Raw genomic sequence first — 23,799 nt, 5'->3', positions numbered from 1 at the left:
GCTGAACGTCCCTTAAAATCAGCCCCAGTGTTACCAGCCATGAAGCTCTCCCACCTCCTGCAAGCACACAGTCACTCCCTCCTCCAGGCTCCTGCAGAACTTTGTCAAAGCCATAGAAGCACATCAGGGAATGGCAATGTATTTGCCAATCTGACCTACTTCCATTGAGGGCAACTACATAATTCATTTTCCTGTCTTCAGTGCCCAGCTACCGCAAATTCTAAGTAAACCTTTCCTGAAGAAAGCCACATGATCCTTATATGAAAAATTTGCTTATTCAGTCAGGTTGCTTCAAATCTGACCAATAGATCTGACTAGAGAGAAGTTTTAAATGGGAGAGTAGAGGGGAGAGAACCACCATTATAAATGAAATCAAAATACAAATGGTAACACAGAAAAATATACTGAAACAAATGATAAAATATTCACTTCAACAAGACAGTTAACAAACACAGACTTTCTAGTCAGATGTGGATTTGAATTCTAGTCCTGCTACTGACTGCTGAAGTAAAGCAGGCTACGTACCATTTAGCCTCCTTCTCCTCATTCATAAATTGGGAGAGAACAGTACCTAGGCCACAGAGTTGGTATAAAGTTCAATGAAATAAAGCATGTATAAGTGCTTAATACAATGCTGAGCTTATGGTAAGTAATTATTAATACTAAACAAATAATACTCAATAGTATCAATTAGTAATATTCTTTTACATAAAGAACTGTCACAAATGAACTTTTTAAAATGCCAACATGCCAACAAATAAGCAGTTCACAAAACAGAATAAAAAGAATGTCTCTTTATCATGTCTAAACTAAAACAAGGGCATTCCAACTTACTGCACTGGGATGTATGAATTTGTAATGGTATGGTGAATCAGGCTCTTAACAATTGTTACTGAAAGATACACTATAGGGGATCGGGATGGGGAATACATGTAACTCCATGGCTGATTCATGTCAATGTATGACAAAACCCACTGCAATGTTGTGAAGTAATTAGCCTCCAACTAATAAAAATTAAAAAATGAAAAAAATAAAAAATAAAAAGCAGAAACATTACTCTGCCAAAAAAAAAAAAAAAGAAAGAAAGAAACACTATAACTTTTCTTTTTACGGCTGAATAGTATTCCATTGTGTATAAATGTACCATGAGCTCTTTATCCATTTTCTCCCTAGGCACACTGAGGTTGCTTCCTTATGGTTATTATAGATAATGCTGCAGTGAACATGTGAGTACATTTATCTCTTCAAATTAAGTATTTTCATTTTCTTTAGATACTTAGAACTGGACCTGATGGATCACATGCTAGTTCTGTTGTTAATTTTTTTAGGAAACTCCATAATGTTTTCCATAGTGGGTGTACCAATTTACATTGCCAGCAACAGTACACAAGGGTTCCCTTTTCTCCACAATCCTGACCAACACTTATTAATTGTTGTCTTTTTAATAACAGCCATTCTGACAGGTGTGAGGTATCTCACTGTGCTTTTGACCTGCGTTGGTCTGATGATTAGTGATGTTGAGCATCTTTTCATATAACTGCTGGCCATCTGTATGCCTTCTTGGAAGAAAGTCTATTCAGGTCCTCTGCCCATTTTTAAACTGGATTATTTGGTTTTCTGCTATTGTATGAGTTCTTTATGTATTTTGTATATACCCCTCATCAGGCATATGATTTGTAAATACTTTATCCTATTCAGTGGGTTGCCTTTTCATTTTGTTGATGATTTCTTTTACTGTGCAAAAGCTTTTTAGTCTAATGTAATTCCATTTATTTAGTTTTGTTTTCATTGTCAAATCTAAAAAATCACCACCAAGTCCAGTGTCAAGGAGCTTTATTTTGTTCTAGGATTTTAATGGTTTCAAGCCTTTTATTCAAATCAAATTCATTTTGAGTTAACTTTTTCTTTTTTGGCCATGCTGTGTGGCTTGCAGGACCTTAGTTTCCTAATCAGGGATTGAACCTGCACCCTCAGCAGTGAAAGTACCTAGTCCTTACCACTGGACTGCCAGGGAATTCTTATTTTGAGTTAATTTTATGTAGGATATAAAATAGTAGTCTAGCTTAATTTTGTTGCAGTTTTTCCAACACCATATATTGAAGAGACTGTCCTTTCTTAATTGCATAGTCTTGCTTCTTGTCATAAATTAATTGATTATATATGTATGGGTTTATTTCTGGGTTCTCTATTCTGTTCCACCAATCTGTTTTTATGGCAATACCATATTGTTTTAATTACTATTACTCCATAGTATAGTTTGAAATCAGGGAGTGTGATGCCTTTAGCTTTGTTCTTCTTTTCAAGGTTGCTATGGCTATTTAGGATCTTGTGGTTCTGTACAAATTTTAGGATTGTTCACTTTTGTGAAAAATATTTGCAATTTTGACAGATACTGACTGAATCTATAGATTGCTTTGAGAGTATGGACATTTTAACACTAATTCTTCTAACTCATGAGCATTTGTGTCTTCAATTTCTTTCATTATTTTATAATTTTCAGTGCATAGGCCTTTGAGGTAATTGCTAATGCAAACTTTAAATGTTGTAGATCTATATTTGATCTGGAAATATGTCCAGACTACATTCTGCATTTTTAAAAGATTTATAAAATAAAATAGTATGATGTTTCTATTTTAAAAGTATACTTAGAAAAGTATTTAGAAGGATACTACAAAAATGTTAGTAACACTTATTTCTGGGTGGTGGGTTATAAGCAGTTTTTTATATTAAAAAAATCAAATAACAGAAGAGTACAATGAGTAGGTTTTCAGTTTTATTAATTATAAAACAAGGCTGCTACTATTTCAGGCAGGGAAATTAAGTGTACAAAACAGTGGGCAACTTTTTATGAACCAGTCAGCAATGTTTAGAGTTAAATAAACATGACAGCATAACACACTGTGAGTCCAAAACAGTCACAATTTATAAATGTGACATTATAAATGGACAGCCAATGTGGTGATGCACATGTACTGTTTGGTCTTCTCATTGTTTCCTCAAGAGCTTAATGGGCAAATAATCACCTGCATTAGGATGTCTTGACAAGTTAGGCTCCCAGAATGCTGTTAAGTTGGCAGAGTCCTAAACACTACCCCGAACCTAGTGATTCAAAAACTCAAGGAACAGTGATCAGAATTTAGCAATTTTAAAGACTGAGAGTACTAACCTACATGGTGGAAAACACATGTGACTAGCTAAATATAAGCTGTCCTGGAGTCTAAAAATGATGTGGAGAGATTATATTTTGTTGGTGAATTCTTCAAGGTCACTAAATTACTGCTCTTGCACATTTAAGGCAAGGCTATATTAAATAAAATTTACATAAAGACAGATGTAAAGTCTTCATTAGTAAAAGATTACAACTATAAGATTAGGTTAAATCACATTCATTGTTAAGCCGAATAACCTACTTATTGAACTTTCACTTAAATTGCTTTGTAAATCACAAAGTGCTCTTTCCAAATACAGCCTTGTTTTTCAGCACCTGGTACTGGCACTCATTCAGACGTGTCAGCGTGTCAGACTCACCAATGCCTATAGATATGTTTGCTGAATGAACATACAGCATTCACTTATAAGTATGAATGAATTTATAAATAATTGCTACCACTCAACTCTTTACATACATGAACTCTTAATCCACACAGAAATCCTGTATAATAAGTACTATTATCTCCAGATCATGAGCAAACTGAAGCAAAGAAGAGAAGAGACTTGCCCAAGCTACTCAGTGGATAGGGCTAGGATTCAAACCAGGGCAGGCTGACTCCTGAATCTGTACATCCACTAAGCTATACTGCTCTCCTGATTTAAAACTAAATATTATTAAGGATTTTACCTCTTTTCATCTTAATACTCATTTTTAGCAAAATAAACACTATTTCAGATTTTTCTAATCTGTTTTATATACTTCTAAGAGCTAAATGTGTTTGCTCCAAAGTCTGTTGATTTTCTCAACAGACTATGTTTCCAAGATATCCATGGTCTTATTCTGAAAACATGCAACTTTATATACTTTATTACAGAGTATATATTCACTGTGTAGGTACTTAATGCTAGTGAACTGTGCACTTTAAAAATGCTTTAAAAGGTTTATTTTATGCATATTTTACCTTAATTTAATAAATCAAGAGTTAAAATATATATATTAATATATTCACTGTAAGTATGAGAAAGAGTTAAAAATATTATTATGCAGATATAACTATTGTCAACATATCATTATATATTCTTCAAGGTTTATTATATCCATTCTCACTTTCCATCACTACCACCATATTTGGTAAAATATTAGTAACAGCACTCTGTATATATTGAGAGGAACTGAACTGTCTTATTCTGCAAAAAAGACAGAAAAGGGATCACTGTCATAAGACAAACTATTTTAAGCCACTATTCTACCATGTAAATCGTGATAACACTTTTTTTACAAATAACAAAGTTCTGGTTTGTAATAATCATTTTCTGAAAACAAAAATAGTTTCATGAGGTGCTTTATAAAAGTCTACAATCGGCCTCACTAAACACTTATTTTTAGAAGAAAAACTCAAGAATATGAGACAAATGAGTCTTATTATTTGTCTATATACTCAGCTTTGTTTTTCTACATTAAGAATTGAATTAAGTTTATAAAGTTCTAAGTAAAAAGTACCCATATGTTATTACATCCTCTTTGGCTTAAGAGTTAGTGGCTACTCCTTGGTTACATCACTTACTACCATTTTGGGGGGTCCCAGCCATTTGCTTATTTCCAGCCTCACCATCATAGATTTGGAGCACTGTCACACACTGCAGTCCCACAGCACAATATGCAATGCAAAACAACTATCAGTAACTATTATTCCTGTTTCCTTTACTTCAAAAGTACTCCAGTTTCAGACAGACCCAGATCTAAACTGTATTCCCCAAGATCCTCCTCTCTGAGCTGTCCACAGCTGCTGTGGCTGTTGGCTGCATTCCCCCTGGAACTGCCTAACCCAAGAGGCCTATTGTACTTCCTAAATATAATGTAGCCATAGCAAGCTTCTTGAGTAAACTCCTCTTTTTTTTTTTTTTTTTGAGTAAACTCCTCTTAAGAAAGTCTCTGGATAACATGCAATGGTTAGCATATCTTCATAATACATCACCATAATACTTATCACAATACTCGGTCTTAGTTGTTACCAAGCCTGGCTGATCATAAACACCAGTAGAACTTTTAAAAAAGAGATTTACTAGGCTCTATACTCTTCCAAGAACACTCTTATTCACCCATCTTTTCTCCAGAAGACTAACTTGAGTAGATCTATAGTGAGACTGGGGCTTCCCTGATGGCTTAGTGGTAAAGAATCTGCCTGCCAATGCCCAAGATGTAGGAGACACAGGTTCAATCCCTGGGTAGGGAAGATACCCTGGAGGAGGAAATGGCAGCCTATTCTTGCCTGTAAAATCCCATGGACAGAAGAGCCTGATGGGCTATTGTCCTTAGGGTCACAAAGTTGGACACGACTGAGCACTTGAGCATGACATAGTGAGATTGAGTAAAAACAAAAATTTTAGTTACCTAGATCCTTGCTATTCAAACTATAGTCAAAGCATCAGAAGCATCAGCATCACAGCGGAGCTCACTGGAAATACAGAATCTCAGGCCCTGTTAGACCAACTGAATCAGAACCTGCATGTTAACAACATCTCCAGGTGATTAGCACCAACATTAAAGACTGAAAGGTACTGCCCCAGACAATTCTAATGTACAACCAGCTTTCAAAAGCACTGCTCCTAAGAATTCGGGGGCAGTCCAGTGCTCTCACTGCAGAGGGCCCAGGTTCAGTCCCTGGTCAGGGAACTAAAATCCCACAAACCACACAGGACAGCCCCCAAAAAACTGCTGCACCTAACCCTCTAATTCGCCAAACATATAATCAGGTATATGAATAAATTTCAAACGTACTTTGACTAGTGAAGGGGGCTACCATGAAAGTCTGGAGTCATAGATTTTTAAGAGGACCAAAGCTATCAGAGTTTCACTCACCCTTGCATTACATATGGGACCTGATGACTCTGTGCTGCGTCAGTTTGTGCTTGTGGAAGGGTACGTTGCCTCAATCCTTCTGAGGAAGAACTGGTAGCTAAAGTCAAGGTTTCTTGACTGGATGATGGAGTTGATGATCCTGACTGATCTGAACTCTACAAACAAAAATGTAATTATTTTTTTCAAGGAGATTTAACTCATTATAATCACAATATTTTAGACACATTACTAAAAATGTATCTGTGAAATCCCTCCGCAAAGAGTGAATTCTAGAAATTTACTGATTTGACTTGTGTGCCCAGCATAATAGGTATATTTATTTATTTATATATATAGGTATAAATAATTTAATTCTCATGAGACTAAAGAGTTTAGAAAATAAAAATCCATTAATTATACAATAATAGTCCATTTCTCAACTATAAATGGCTGAGTAGTCATTATATACCAAAAATAGCATACAAAATTTGTGAAAATTAATGCATGCAAAGCTCTTTTCATGATGCTTAACACATAAGGAAGTGTTCAATAATGGTACTAATAACTGGATCACTTAAACAGTTACTATGTACCAGCTACTGTATAACATGCTATTAGTCATATACTGGTTTAAAACATTGAAGAGCATGCTAGAATTTGGTGTTATCTCTGACATTAACAAGGAACATAACCTTACAATTCACTTAACCCCCTAAGTCACAGCTTTCCTATAAGAAATGAGAATGAACTAGATTTTCATGATTCCTTTCAGTCCTAAAATCCTATTAGTTTAAAGATACTACCAACAAATACTGTTTTTTTTTAACAAAATGAACAAGATACCAAACAGAATTTTAAAATTCTCATGCATTAATGGTGTCAGTAACTTACAGATTCAACAACTTTAATCAATATAACCCCTTGAAGACCACCTCAATTTGTTGCTGTTTGAAAATAGTTTGTCAAGTGTTTTATGTAAATTTAAAACACAATTACAGTTTCTATAAATTACCTACTTTAAAAAACTGGATACAAGATAATTTCAACATCCTTCCAAGTTTGTTAAAATCACATTTACTGGTACTGCCTTCCTATTTACAGCATGTCTTTTTGCATGTCTACCTTCCTTACTCCTGCCATGTGAAAGGTCCTAAGGACCTTTGAAAAATTAACAAAAGCTTTAGAATGTCATTCCATACCAAACAGACACCAAATATCTACTAGGAAGGCTGACTATTAGGTACACAACCTGCAAAGTCTTCTTTTTTGGCAAGATTTCATATTAAATGGGTCATAAAAATATGGTATTCACTAAAAAAATTAATAGAAGAAAGGCCTAGCCATTTGGCAGCACACCCTAATTTCTCTAGAACTAATTATTCCTGACCTTATTAGATAACTTTCATGAACAGATTTTTAAGACATTATCAAGTCCCACTGAAATTTATCAGCCATAAAAAAAATTAAGAGGAATTCAATTTCATTCTCCTTTGATACTTCTTAGATTTTTTATAACACACCTCTGAAAAACTGAATATATATTCTAAAGAAATGAAATCATGGCTGAGGAACCACTAAAAAAGGGAAAAGAAAGTTCTCTGTCAACAGAAACAGGAGTAACACAACTGTTCAAAGACTATAAACAGAATTCTATGCCAGTACCAGGGTTTTGTCCCTTCTTATGCAAGGTAGGAAACATAGAAAGACCCTTAGGTTTATCAACAAAACAAATTTCAGTTTAGTGAAAGCTGAATTCCCATGGCTAGTACGAGAAAATACTTACCATTGAGGCTATGCTAATTAAAGAGAGCAACTACAAGATCTAGTTTCTTAAAGAAGCAGTTAACAATCAGTATCTCGTTATCACCCCTGCCATTCCGTCCCCTCCTCAAAATTTCGGCTGGATTCCTGACAAGAAGGAAAGCACACTCAGCAGTACAAAAGCTCCCTACCCAGGAAGCTTTACACAAGCTTCCCACTCAGCCAGTCCTTTTCTTGCACCTCCAAAGGTGTCCCATAAAGCTTTTACAGGAAACCAAAAATAATTTAATATAAAAGAATTTGGACAGTGTAAAAAATGTCTAAGTTGAAAAGTTCAACTAGTTTTTTAAATTTCCAAAACAATTTTAGGCAGATGGAAAAATAAGGAGGGAAAAATGAATACTCAGGTCTGAAAGAACCGGGTACATCAAGTAATTATTCCTCTCATAGTTGGAATATATATTCAAATCCAGTCATTTTAAAAAACAATTATTGACCAAGCAATCTTCTTCAAGAAGATTTAGCAAACTTAAAGTTTAAATAATTTAATCTACCTTGATTAAATATAATATATAAAATACCTTAAACATTTCCGAAATATTGGCTGTAGAGTTTATATTATATAACCATATCATAATTCTGTCTTTTTAGTATTTCAGTAAATACTAAACCCCTGAAGATTGGCTCTATTACTGACCTGCCATATAGCAAACTATAACTCATGGGGAACAGGCTTCAAGGGATTACATTGTGTACTGGATCTCTAAAAATGAAGTTTAAATGATTAACTTAAGCTGTTCACAACACAGTCTCACACCCACAAGATCCAGTTGTTCTGTTTTCCACTTAGTTTTTAGAGGCAAGAAGGGATAATCAGAAAACTTCAGCATTTGCTCTGCCCAAAACAACTCACAGAATTGCTGTTGGATGCCAGTGCTTCATGACTTTCTCTATTGGTGCTGGATTTTGGAGAACTGGGAGGAGTCCGAGAAGTACATACTAGATGAACCATATGATACTCATCTTGCTAAAATTAAAGAAAATTACATTTAAAGGGTAGTACTGGAAAGTACACAGCTCAAAAATGTCAGTAGCTAAGCAGAAATACTTAACTCAAAACTTAAGTTTCTTCCTACCACAGCCATTTTCTTAGTAATAAATTGTTGTCACCCACACATAAATTGGGACCCTTCTGAATTCAGTATTTCCTCCATGCTTAGAAAATGGTCTCAACACTCAGGAACTACTATATGAAAAAAATTATTATTTTGTTTACCAAGGGATTTTGAAGCAAACACTGCTGTAAAGTTGTGTCAATGCAATCTATGATTTCAGTATAAAAATACTACACACATTAATCAGTACTGTGACAGTCGCCCTGAGGCTGAGGCCTACAAACTTTGAATAGCAAATGTTTTCATTATTTGAAAACTTACAGTGATAAGGAAACTCAAATAACCTCACTATAATCTCATCTGTCTGAATTTTAGCAACAATATTTTATTTCTTAAGTCAAAAACTGGTTTTATCTCTAACACTGATACACAGACGTAGAGCATCTATTTGAACTATATTCTGTAAATATTCCAAATATGTCTCCATAAATCTACAACTATGAGTGAAGGAAAATACTCTAAAGATAATTGACATTTTAGCTTAATGATTTCATGAGTATATTTATCATAGGCATAAAGCAAGTAAATAAGGTAGAGTAAGGAAAGGCAGAGAAGAACAAAGGATGGCGCAGCACTTTTAAAAAGTCAGAAAATGATTTTTTTTAAGGTGGTGGGGGGGGGGTGCGGCAGGAAATAAAGAAAAGATGCCCAGTTGTGAGAAAGAGAAACAAAGCTCTAGGAATTCATCATCTTCCATAAACAAGAACTGTGCTTAATTCTGAGGTGAATCCAAGAGAGGGCAGGAGTCGGTCCCTCCCCTAAAGAGACTCATGATGTTGTTAAAAGAACAGACTAGGGCTTCCCTGGTGGCTCAGTGGTAAACAATCTGCCTGCCAGTGCAGGAGACACAGGTTTGATCCCTGATCTGGGCAGATCCCACATACAGCAACTAAGCCCATGCGCCGCAACTATTGAGCCTGTGCGCTAGAGCCCGAGAGCTGCATTTACTGAAGCCCGCGCGCCCTAGAGCCTGTGCTTGGCAACCAGACAAGTCACCGCAGTGAGAAGCCCGCACGCTGCAACTGGAGAGTAGCTCCCACTCTCCAACTGGAGAAAAGTTGGCATAGCAATGAAGACCCAGCAGCCAAAAACAAATAAATAAATAAATAAATTTTTAAAAGAACAGACTGGCACATTAGAGCACAATTAGAGAAATACATAAATCAGTCTTTTGCACAAAACTGAGACACATGAACTATAACTGTTTTAGGGGTTTAGAGGAAGAAGTTAATAGGAGTTAGAATACTAAATAAAGAAAGGCATTCCCAGAAATAGCATTACATGAGGTACACCAAGCAAAGCAAGTAGAAAGGATGCCTGATTTAAAATGTCCCCTTAGCTTGGGAATACAGAACAGTAAAAAAACATCCAAGTGTAAGGTGTTCATCCATACAAACCTAGTTTCAAAGATCATATTAACCACAATTACCTCATAGTATTTATTCACCTTTGGGAAATGTTTCTATAAAACATTTTATAACTAAACAGGTAAAGTTAATGACAGCATTTAACTGAAAGAAGTAAAGGGTTATACAGTTCAGTGATCTGCTCAAATTGCAAAGATACTGTTCAAAATGTTCTATGATAAGGGACACAACAGTCCTTTGAAACTGGGTGGTTTTTGTTTGTTGTTTTTTTTTTGGGGGGGGCAGGGGGGTGGCCATAGAGAGGCCCATGTGGGATCTTAGTTCCCTGATCAGGGATTGAACCCGAGCGCCCTGCAGTGATAACGCAGGGTCTTAACCATTGGACCACCACGGAAATCCCAAAGCATTTTAAGTATTCTGGCTGGAAATGATTTTTGGCAGCAAAACCCTTTTGAGAAGTATGCATGTTCAGACTCTAGCTATCCTTGGGTTAAAATAATACATCTATATTTCAAAGAGCATATAGTAAAAAAAGTTTTTAAGGATAAAACTAGGAAAGAAAATGAAGAGGTGGAACATAGTGGATTTGGGGGGTAGTGAATATTCTGTACAATATTATAAGGTGGATACCTGTCATTATACATTTATTAAAGCCTACAGAAAGTACACCACCAAGAGTGAACCCTAATGTAAACTATGGGTTTGGGGTGATGATGTCAATGCAGGCTTCAACTCTAACTACTGTAGCACTCTAATGTAGACTGATGTAGAATGCTGTTAGTGGGAGTAGCTGTGTATGTGTGGAGGCAGAAGTTATATGGGTAATCTTTATACCTTCTGCCCAATTTTGCTATGAACCTAAAACTACTCTAAAAAATAAAGTCTATTAAGAAAAGAAAGAGGGGAGGATATATGCTACAAAAGCCAGTATTTTTGAGAGAGAGGGAGAAGTAGAGAGAGAGAGACAGTGAGAGATGTTATTAAACCACTTTGGCAACCTGAAACTACATAATTAAAATGAAAATGACAGTAGGAAGTCACACTAGCAAAGCTAAAATGTCAACTATCTAAACAGAAGGAATACACCAGTGTAAGGTTTTTTAAAATTTCCCACAGGTGATCATAAACATACACAAGAGCATAAAGAGATTAGGGATATCTGGAAAACACTGAGTTAAGTCAAAAATCTAAAGTGAAACCTAACAGCTATATATTCAATTCTGCTACATTCACAAGCAAAAAGAATCTCAAATGCAGAAAAATTCTAAAAGTATAAATTCCACAAATAAACATGAGCTAAAAGCTGCCATTAAAGTAACTAGCATTTTATCTATAAAAAAATTATATTAAAATATATTTAACTCTGAGTACCAGGATTCAAAGTTTGCTGATGGACCAAGTGGGCTTCCTTCTGTAATATTTGATGTCCCAAAATTAAACTACTAACCCAAGTTAACTTGTATTAAAATGTCATGTAGTTTCATCAAAAACAGATTTAAGAGAGGGGACTGTTACCAGCCTACTTGAGCACTCTACTCCTGCACTAGTGGTAAGTCGATATGGCTTTCTTCCACAAGATAACAAATCCCTGAACACAAATATGTAATGCTATTTCAGATTTAGCTATCAGATGGATATATAAAACTGTTAACTAATCAGAATCACCTATTATGCTACCCAAAAGGGTTGATTTTAGGTGTCTAAGAACTAAATTGGTTGGATATCAAAAGAAAGTTCAGAACATATTTCCTCTGGCACTCTGAGTAATTGGTATTGAATAGTGGTGGAAAAGCTTACTTTTCTGAGAATGTCTTTCAGCTGCAGATGATCGGGAAGCAGTCTGCCCGAATACACCAATCTCTGATCCTTCGTCAACTAAGAAATGGGATAAAGAAAAAAATTCAACTTTTTCTAATTATACAAATAGAAGGTTGGGAATAAGATGCCTTACTATGGGTAAAGTAAAATTCCCCTTAGGCACAAATAAGCAGAAAACTGACATAATTTAAGAATTTGGTTTTTCCAAATTCCATTTAAGACATTAAAAGTTCAGCAAATGGTAACATATCTACTGTAGATATAATAAAATACAGATAATTACCAAATTATCTTTAAAACAGTGGGAAAACAGGTAAATTGGAAGTCAGTCTTTCAGCCATAATACAATGCATGTGTGACTATCATTAAAAACCTTCAAGACTATTAATGAGAAGGTGGCTGGCTTTCTATTTAACAGTCCACAATGGGATAAAATTCCAAGGTCACCAGTGTTACTTTGCATTATTTTGTCAGTATTTTTAAGCAAAAGTATACATAAAATTTATTTTCTTCTTCAGTAACATCATGCAGGGTAATTTATCAGTTTTAAATTAAAAGCCATTTGGATATAGTTTACAGTCTTAGATAACTATTCTAGTTTTTATTATTCTTGCCATTCTCATGAATACCTTTGTACATTTTTCAAAAACACAGACTAAAGAAAAATAAGCTCAAGTGCATGGAGATCCAAGAGCCATCTCCATATACAACCCAAAATATAGAATAAATTCTGGTTATCTCTGCCTCATTTTGTACTTCTAATAAATCTGCTCAGTGCTCACACTACAAGCATTAGGTATTTAAAATAAAAACATTTATGTACAGTCCCCATAAGACCTCCTATTTCATAATGGAGAAACAGGCAAGTGTTCCTTGAACTCTATTGAAACAAATATTGGCTATATTGACAACTACTAAACATGCCAAATCCAAGCAATAACTATAACAATTTTCAAACAGTCTATATATGCAACATGGCTACTAAAAAAGAGTCTACATTAAAATTAACCACAGTAAAAAGAGCCATTCTGTAGTTAAGATCTGTGGTTCAGGGTATCTTAGACACCAAAGATCAAGAGAAGGTATAGTTGTCCTTCCAAGATACTTAGCTTTTAGGTGTAATTTAATTTCCCCAGAAGTATTTTTGAGTGCACCATTCCAAAAATGCACATATACAAATTCTTATATATAAACAACCAAATACAACACAGGATTTTTTTTAAAAACTACATATCACAAGTCTTGAAACTTTAATCAATACAAATAAACACTGAATGGGGCACAATAGTAAATTATATAACATAAGTTAAATGCTAAGCAGATAAAGACTGATTTAAGCCCTGAAGAAATGAATTAGATAATGCTTTATAAGTTTCTACAATATACTTATTACTTCAGCTGCAACCTAAAGAAGTTCCTTTGATAAATACTATAGCCATCATAAACTATCAGCTCCAACATTTAATAGGTACTCCTATGTCATATCATTTGATATAAAAAAATCAGTCTTTTCTTATGAATTTTTTTACTTTACTATTAAAATTATCAAACACAAAGTGGAGAGAATAAAATGAAGCCCCTTACCTTCTTTAGAATTCCCAAATATCCAGCTCCAACAATTATCAACATTTTGCTATTCTTGTTTCATTTACCCACCCCCATTTCATTTTTGGCAAGGAAAAGAATTTTAAGACAAACACCCCATATCATTTCTTTTCACGTGTTAAAAAATAGCATGTATCTGGAGCAGTTGTTTTTGCAACTAACCACCTTCAATAAAATAAACATTAATTTCTTATTAAGTAATATCCAGTACAGTTCAATTTTCCCCACTTGCTCAAAAATGTCTTTTTAGGGATGTGTGCTGTGCTGTGCTGAGTCGCTCAGTTGTGTCCGACTCTGTGACCCCATGGACTGCAGCCCCTGTCAGGCTCCTCTGTCCATGGGGATTCTCCAGGCAAGAATACTGGAGTAGGTTGACATGCCCTTCTCCAGGGGTCACCCCAACCCAGGGATCGAACCCAGGTCTTCCGCATTGCAGGCAGATTCTTTACCATCTGATGGTTTGTCTAAATCAGAATCAAACAAGGTTCACACATGGAATTGGGATGTTATGTCTCTTTTAATCTTTTAACAGCTTCCACTTCTTTCAAAATTTTCCCTAGCTATTTGTTGAAGAAAACATGTTGCAGTCTGGATGTTAAGTGACTCTGTTCTTTTGGTATGGTATAGTTTGTCCTGTAGTCTCTGTAAATGCAGTTAGATCTGGAGGGTTGATTAACTTCAGGTTCTTTTTTGTTTGACAAGAGAATGTCCTGTTATATCACATCATTATTAGCACATGTAGATTGGGTGACCTACTTTTAGTCATGTTAAGATCAATCAGTGTATTTAAATATTGTCAGCCTGATTCATCCCCTATGAAATCTGCCATCAAACATTCACCTTATTAATAACTTAGATCAAACTGCCTAGATCCATTATTTCATTGGGGTAGAAAATAATTTTGACCTCTGTAGTCTGTAAGAGCTTCCTTGCTTTCGGGCACATAAGGTTCACTTTCCACATTTCTTTTGCCCGGCCTGGAAACAGCCACAGTTCCAGGGGCTTTGATTCCTTTTAATAGGAAATGGCATCTAAAGACAAAATCTGGGGTCTAAGGGTACTTATGGTCACTTGCTATTATTTCTAAGATTCTTCAAGAGAGATACCAAATACGTATTTTTGAAAAGGAGAAACTTAAACCCTGAGTGAATATTCATTTTTCTGATTTTAACTGAATGGTATATGGTTTTTTAATTTTATTTATACATCTGTCACCCTGAAAATGTTTTTTACTAATGATATTAACAAAATTATGCCATTAGCAAAAGTACTTATGTGCTTTATCCTACTATGTATAATCTCAATAATACTGGATGAGGTTTAAGATTTCTTGTCACTTTTTCAGTCCTTAGATGTATCCTACTAGAGATATGAAGTCAAAATACTGTTTCAAAATTACTTGTAATAATTCTTCTTGTAATTTTGTTAACATCCTGACACTGTTAAATTGTTTTGTTACCATCTAGGATTTTTTTTGCTATTTAATTTTTAAAATTATATATAAAATACACAGAAACAAAGGAAAAATTATAGAACAACGTACAAAGAGGTTTAGCTTCTGTCCCCTATCCTCTTCCTCTGTAATTCTGAATTACCCTTCCATGGTTTTTTAACAACATAAAAAAATCTGGATATAAGCACACTTGTGTATCCCTTCTTTTCTCACATAAAAGGTAGAACATGATACTCACTCTTTAGTACTTTGTTTTCTCTTATTTTACCCTGGCAAGTACTCCTTAGCAGTATAAAGATGTCTTCCCCACTCTTTTTGAATGCTCCATTACACAGAAATACTAAAGTTTACAACATGGGTATTTGAATGTTTCTAGGTTTTTATTATATACTCATAGTGTCCTTCTTTCACACTATTCTATTTATTTCTCTATATCCCCCACCATATCCTGCAACATAGAGCTCCCCGGTGACTTTGATAAAAGCAATCTTGGTCGAACAGTAGGGTAAAAGCTTTACTGGGATGTATTTAAGAGAAAAGGATAGGAGTACAGTTACAAATAATGAATATTCAGAATTTATAAGGAGTTGTGCACTACAGACAGAACGGGAATAAAGGTAATAGCTGGAAGGGAAGTGGGAGTCAAAAGAGGGTCTTGTTTGTTTTACTGTTTTGTGTTTTTGTTTTTTTTGAGGAAAGAGAAATAACATGTTTGTATGCCAACAGAAATAACCCATCCTCAGGATGATTCCAAAGTGATGATGCAGGAGAGAAAAACAGAAAATTTCAAGAGCAATGTTCTTGAGTAACTCATAAGGGGTAAAATCTTGTGTGAAGGAGTTGAACTTAGAGAAGAATATGGCAGAGATAGGCGAAGAAATGTTAAGAAACTTGTACACAATCCCACTACCACCACTCTTTGCCTCAGTTTTCTTATTTAAAAAATGAGGGCAATAATAGTACCTATTTCACAAGGTTGAATTTTCACAACAATAAAAATACACACAAACCTCTAACAACAGAGCAGAACACTTAGAAAACATTCAATGAGCATTTGACACTAATCTCTAACAACTGCTTCTCTGACATCATGCAGTTTCATGAAGATCTAATGAGAGATTTTGTGACAGTACTGATAAGTTGTATGACCAGTAGCAGACTACCTTTGTTCATTATGTATAAGAACATGATTAGGATACTGCTAAATAGGTTTGGTTAAAGTTGCAATAACTATCAATTTGATGACTAAAAAAGCAAGCCCTAATCCATGTTTGAAGAGCTTTCAGGAATCAGTTTAAAATGACGTTTATAAATAACAAAAAGAAAACTTTTAATTCATTTCACCTCTACATAGAAAAATATTTGAAATTAGTAAAAAAAAAAAGTCAAGTCCATGTGCAAAGCATAAATTACTTACCTTCAGATTTTTAGTGAAAGGATGTACTGAGTGGATGGGATGAAAGAAGGATGCAAGAAGTATTTATCAACTACTTCAAAATGTAAGAAAATATGTATTAGCTACTTTCTACATAGGTAATCTCCATTTAATACTATTAAATACTATTAAACTGTAGCAGTAATGGAATTAATCAGGTACTTTATCACAAGTATCATTTTTAAGCAAGATGGGACATAAAAGTATGCTAGAATACTCAATATTCTGGACTACTGGCATGTATATATATAAATTAAGTACAATGGCAATCCAACTTAGTTTACTCTCATGATTATTTAGTAGATAGGTTTAAAACAATTATTTCACAGAAACAATACAGACCACTATCAGTCAGCAACCTCACAGACTCCAAAAGCCCATGCTTGAAAAACTTAGCCGTATAAATTTAACACATTTAGGAAGATCACTTAGTTTAGAATATAGGTACTGAAATCTCATGAGAGTCAGCTATAAAGTATTCATTCAATTATCTATAATGATAATTCTTATGTGAAAATGAAAAACTCCAAATTAAAGATTTTAAGAACTCCTAGGGGAGGAGCCAAGATGGCGGAGGAATAGGATGGGGAGACCACTTTCTCTCCTACAAATTCATCGAAAGAACAATTGAACACAGAGCAAACTTCACAAAACAACTTCTGATCGCTAGCTGAGGACATCAGGCGCCCAGAAAAGCAGCCCATTGTCTTCGAAAGGAGGTAGGACAAAATATAAAAGATAAAAAGAGAGACAAAAGAGCTAGGGACGGACACCCGTCCCGGGAAGGGAATCTTAATAGAGGAAGTTTCCAAACACCAGGAAACCCTGACACTGGCGGGTCTGGGGGAAGTTTTCGAATCTCGGAGGGCAACCTAACCGGGAGGAAAAATAAATAAAACCCACAGATTACGTGCCTAAAAGCAACTCCCAGCAGAAAAGTACCTCAGACGCCCACATCTGGCATCAGCAAGTGGGGGTGGAACGGAGAGGAGCGGGCGGCATTGCTTAGGGTAAGGACCGGGCCTGAGTGCCCTGAGGACAATCGGAGGGAGCTTTTGTGAGTTACCAACTTAAACTGTGGGACAGCAAGAGAGAAAATTAACCAGCTTGAACACACTGCCGGCCGTTCACAGAACAAAGGGACCGAGCAAGTCCAGAGGAGCTAGCCGGCTGCAGACCGGCCCAGCCCCGCCGGAGGCAGGAGGCAGCGGGGAGGGGAAAGGGGCAAACTCAGCCCCAAAGACGGCATCCCCTACCACACTGCAAACAGGCCTCCAGTTTCTAACCAAAGACTTCGTGAGATTCTGGATGGTTGACATCCGCTGGGAGGATCACAGCTAAACACAGGGCCCACGCACCCGACCAGCGTAGGCAGAAACTGAGGCTGGGACCGTGGAGGGGAGAAGGCGAGCGGCACCCGGGGAGAGTGCGCCCGTCAAACTCCTGGCTGCCTGAGCTGCTCGGCCGGGGAAGGCACAAAACGCAGGCGCAACTGAGTCCACGCTTTTGTGGAATACCCGGTAACTGGAACTGCACGCAACGCACGGCATGCTCCATATAGAGCAGCCGGGAGTCTGAGCAGCATAGACAGGGAAAGCAGCGCCCCTCCCTCCCCGCAGTGCGACAGAACTAGCAACCTGAACAAGAGACCACCTCCGCCCGCCTGTGTCAGGGCAGAAATTAGGCACTGAAGAGACCAGCAAACAGAAGCCAAATAAACAAAGGGAACCACTTCAGAAGGGACCAGTGCAACAGATTAAAATCCCTGTAGATAACACCCACTACACCGGAAGGGGCCCATAGATATCGAGAAGTGTAAACTGGAACGAGGAGCTATCTGAAACTGAACTGAACCCACACTGACCGCAACAGCTCCAGAGAAATTCCTAGATATAATTTTACCCTTTTTTTATTTAAATTTTTTTAATTTAAAAAATTAAAAATTTTTTTAAAATTTTTTAAAAAATTTAAATTTAAAAAATTAAAAATTTTTTTTTTATTTTTTCTCTTTTATTTTCTTTTAAAATTCCCTATTACTCCCCCATTACTCCTTAACTTTCATTTTCATATATTTTTACGATTTTTTTAATTAGGAAAAAAATTTTTTTTTCTTGTTTTTTTCTTTTTCTCTTATTTTCTTTTAAAGTTCTCTATTACTCCTCTACTACTCCTTAATTTTAATTTTCATTTCACTATAACCTTGCAAAAAAAAAAAGAGAAGCCCTATTTGTAAACCGAACTTCATATATATTTCTAAAATTTTTTGTTTTTAATATTGTATTTTTAAGAGTCTAACCTCTACTCTAGATTTTTAATCTTTGTTTTTCAGTATGTGATATAAATTTTGGACATTTAAGAAGCCAATATTCAGTTCCCATTTTTATTCAGGAGTGTGTTGATTACTCTCTCCCACTTTTGACTCTCCATTTTCTACCTCAGAACACCTCTATTTCCTCCTTTCCCCTTCTCTTCCCAATCCAATTCTGTGAATCTTTGTGGGTGTCTGGGCTACGGAGAACACTTTGGGAACAGACAACTGTGTAGATCTGTCTCTCTCCTCTTGAGTCCCCTCTTTTCTCCTCCTGCTCATCTCTATCTCCCTCCTCCCTCTCCTCTTTTTCATGTAACTCTGTGAACCTCTCTGGGTGTCCCTCACAGCAGAGAATCTTTTCACCATTAACCTAGAAGTTTTCTTATCAGTGCTGTATAGTTGGAGAAGCCTTGAGACTACTGGAGGAATAAAACTGAAATCCAGAGGCAGGAGACATAAGCCCAAAACCTGAGAACACCAGAAAACTCCTGACTACACGGAACATTAAGTAATAAGAGACCATCCAAAAGCCTCCATACCTACACTGAAGCCAACCACCACCCAAGAGCCAGTAAGTTTCAGAGCAAGACATACCACGCAAATTCTCCAGCAATGCAGGAACATAGCCCTGAGCGTCAACATACAGGCTGCCCAAAGTCACACCTAACACATAGACCCATCTCGAAACTCATTACTGGGCACTCCAGAGAGAAGAAATCCAGTTCCACGCACCAGAACACCGACACAAGCTTCCCTAACCAGGAAACCTTGACAAGCCAATCGTCCAACCCCACCCATCGGGTGAAACCTCCACAATAAAAAGGAACCACAGACCTCCAGAATACAGAAAGCCCACTCCAGACACAGCAATCTAAACAAGATGAAAAGGCAGAGAAATACCCAACAGGTAAAGGAACATGAAAAATGCCCACCAAGTCAAACAAAAGAGGAGGAGATAGGCAATCTACCTGAAAAAGAATTTAGAATAATGATAATAAAAATTATCCAAAATCTTGAAAACAAAATGGAGTTACAGATAAATAACCTGGAGACAAAGATTGAGAAGATGCAAGAAATGTTTAATAAAGACCTAGAAGAAATAAAAAGAGTCAGTTAAAAATGAATAATGCAATAAATGAGATCAAAAACACTCTGGAGGGAACCAAGAGTAGAATAATGGAGACAAAAGATAGGATAAGTGAGGTAGAAGATAAAATGGTGGAAATAAATGAAGCAGAGAGGAAAAAAGAAAAAAGGATCAAAAGAAATGAGAACAACCTCAGGGACCTCTGGGACAATGTGAAATGCCCCAACATTCGAATCATAGGAGTCCCAGAAGAAGAAGACAAAAAGAAAGGCCATGAGAAAATACTTGAGGAGATAATAGCTGAAAACTTCCCTAAAATGGGGAAGGAAATAGGCGCCCAAGTCCAAGAAACCCAGAGAGTCCCAAACAGGATAAACCCAAGGCAAAACACCCCAAGACACATATTAATCAAATTAACAAAGATCAAACACAAAGAACAAATATTAAAAGCAGCAAGGAAGAAACAACAAATAACACAGAAAGGGATTCCCATAAGGATAACAGCTGATCTATCAATAGAAACCCTCCAGGCCAGAAGGGCATGGCAGGACATACTTAAAGTAATGAAGAAAATAACCTACAACCTAGATTTCTGTACCCAGCAAGGATCTCATTCATATATGAAGGAGAATTCAAAAGCTTTACAGACAAGCAAAAGCTGAGAGAATTCAGCACCACCAAACCAGCTCTTCAACAAATGCTAAAGGATCTTCTCTATACAGGAAAGGTTGTATAAACGTGAACCCAAAACAACAAAGTAAATGGCAACGGGACCATACCTATCAATAATTACCTTAAATGTAAATGGGTTGAATGCCCCAACCAAAAGACAAAGACTGGCTGAATGGATACAAAACCAAGACCCCTATATATGCTGTCTACAAGACACCCACCTCAATATCCAATAAAATAGACTTTCAAATAAAGGCTGTGAGAAGAGACAAAGAAGTACACTACATAATGATCAAAGGATCAATCCAAGAAGATATAACAATTATAAATATATATGCACCCAACATAGGAGCACCACAATATGTAAGGCAAATGCTAATGAGTATGAAAGAGGAAATTAATAGTAACACAATAATAGTGGGAGAATTTAATACCCCACTCACAACTATGGATAGATCAACTAAACAGAAAATTAACAAGGAAACACAAACTTTAAATGACACAATGGACCAGCTAGACCTAATTGATATCTCTAGGACATTTCACCCCAAAACAATCAACTTCACCTTTTTCTCAAGTGCACACAGAACCTTCTCCAGAATAGATCACATCCTGGGCCATAAATCTGGTCTTGGAAAATTCAAAAAAAATTGAAATCATTCCAGTCATCTTTTCTGACCACAGTGCAGTAAGATTAGATCTCAATTACAGGGAAAAAAATGTTAAAAATTCAAACATATGGAGGCTAAATAACACGCTTCTGAATAACAACAAATCATAGAAGAAATCAAAAAAGAAATCAAAATATGTATAGAAATGAATGAAAATGAAAACACAACAACCCAAAACCTATGGGACACTGTAAAAGCAGTGCTAAGGGGAAGGTTCATAGCATTACAGGCTTACCTCAAGAAACAAGAAAAAAGTCAAATAAATAACCTAACTCTATACCTAAAGCAACTAGAGAAGGAAGAAATGAAGAACCCCAGGGTTAGTAGAAGGAAAGAAATCTTAAAAATTAGGGCAGAAATAAATGCAAAAGAAACTAAAGAGACCATAGCAAAAATCAACAAAGCTAAAAGCTGGTTTTTTGAAAAAATAAACAAAATTGACAAACCATTAGCAAGACTCATTAAGAAACAAAGGGAGAAGAACCAAATTAACAAAATTAGAAATGAAAATGGAGAGATCACAACAGACAACACTGAAATACAAAGGATCATAAGAGACTACTACCAGCAGCTCTGTATCAATAAAATGGACAACTTGGGAGAAATGGACAAATTCTTAGAAAAGTCTAACTTTCCAAAACTGAACCAGGAAGAAATAGAAGATCTTAACAGACCCATCACAAGCAAGGAAATCGAAACTGTAATCAGAAATCTTACAGCAAACAAAAGCCCAGGACCTGATGGCTTCACAGCTGAATTCTACCAAAAATTTAGAGAAGAGCTAACACCTATCTTACTCAAACTCTTCCAGAAAATTGCAGAAGAAGGTAAACTTCCAAACTCATTCTATGAGGCCACCATCACCCTAATTCCAAAACCAGACAAAGATGCCACAAAAAAAGAAAACTACAGGCCAATATCACTGATGAACATAGATGCAAAAATCCTTAACAAAATTCTAGCAAACAGAATCCAACAACATATTAAAAAAATCATACACCATGACCGAGTGGGCCTTATCCCAGGAATGCAAGGATTCTTTAATATCCACAAATCAATCAATGTAATACACCACATTAACAAATTGAAAGATAAAAACCATATGATTATCTCAATAGATACAGAGAAAGCCTTTGACAAAATTCAACACTCATTTATGATTAAAACTCTCCAGAAAGCAGGAATAGAAGGAACATACCTCAACATAATAAAAGCTATATATGACAAACCCACAGCAAGCATTACCCTCAGTGGTGAAAAATTGAAAGCATTTCCCCTAAAATCAGGAACAAGACAAGGCTGCCAACTCTCACCACTACTATTCAGTATAGTTTTGGAAGTTTTGGCCACAGCAATCAGAGCAGAAAAAGAAGTAAAAGGAATCCAGATAGGAAAAGAATAAGTGAAACTCTCGCTGTTTGCAGATGACATGATCCTCTACATAGAAAACCCTAAAGACTCTACCAGAAAATTACTAGAGCTAATCAACGAATATAGTAAAGTTGCAGGATATTAAAATAACACACAGAAAATCCCTTGCATCTCCTATACATAACATGAGAACAACAGAAAGGAGAAATTACAGGAAACAATACCACTTCACCATTGCCACACAAACAAGCAATTTAAATACTTAGGAGTATATCTACCTTAAAGAAACAAAAGACCTATACATAGAAAACTATAAAACACTGATGAAAGAAATCAAGAGGACACAAACAGATGGAGAAACATACCGTGTTCATGGATTGGAAGAATCAATATTGTCAAAATGGCTATTCTACCCAAAGCAATCTATAGATTCAATGCAATCCCTATTAAGCTACCAACGGTATTTTTCACAGAACTAGAACAAATAATTTCACAGTTTGTATGGAAATACAAAAAACCTCGAATAGCCAAAGTAATCTTGAGAAAGAAGAATGGAACTGGAGGAATCAACCTGCCTGACTTCAGACTCTACTACAAAGCCACAGTCATCAAGACAGTATGGTACTGGCACAAAGACAGAAATATAGATCAATGGAACAGAATAGAAAGCCCAGAGATAAATCCACGAGCCTATGGACACCTTGTCTTCGACAAAGGAGGCAAGGATATACAATGGAAAAAAGACAACCTCTTTAACAAAGTGGTGCTGGGAAAACTGGTCAACCACTTGTACAAGAATGAAGTTAGAACACTTTCTAACACCATACACAAAAAGAAACTCAAAATGGATTAAAGATCTAAATGTAAGACCAGAAACTATAAAACTCCTAGAGGAGAACATAGGCAAAACACTCTCCGACATAAATCACAGCAGGATCCTCTATGACCCACCTCCCAGAATATTGGAAATAAAAGCAAAAATAAACAAATGGGACCTAATGAAACTTAAAAGCTTTTGCACAACAAAGGAAACTATAAGTAAGGTGAAAAGACAGCCCTCAGATTGGGAGAAAATAATAGCAAA

At 36.0% G+C, this 23,799-nt stretch overlaps 1 protein-coding gene across 2 annotated transcripts in view; it reads right to left on the bottom strand.

Annotated features, from left to right (window-relative positions):
- HERPUD2 (HERPUD family member 2) overlaps positions 1 to 23,799 on the bottom strand; it is a 47,026-nt gene that overhangs the window by 9,546 nt on the left and 13,681 nt on the right. Inside the window, exons 3-5 of one of the 2 annotated variants that reach the window (XM_043463218.1) lie at positions 12,090 to 12,167; positions 8,664 to 8,777; positions 6,011 to 6,165 (exon numbers count right to left, since the gene is read on the bottom strand). In XM_043463218.1, the coding sequence (XP_043319153.1) occupies positions 6,011 to 6,165; positions 8,664 to 8,777; positions 12,090 to 12,167 (347 nt within the window). The remainder of the gene's footprint in view (positions 1 to 6,010; positions 6,166 to 8,663; positions 8,778 to 12,089; positions 12,168 to 23,799) is intronic. The other variant, XM_043463219.1, reaches the window with a different exon arrangement.

Source organism: Cervus canadensis, chromosome 3 (genome assembly GCF_019320065.1).
Source record: "Cervus canadensis isolate Bull #8, Minnesota chromosome 3, ASM1932006v1, whole genome shotgun sequence".
In the NCBI taxonomy this organism is placed as follows: Eukaryota; Metazoa; Chordata; class Mammalia; order Artiodactyla; family Cervidae; genus Cervus; species Cervus canadensis.
This window is presented reverse-complemented; position numbering and strand designations above follow the sequence as displayed.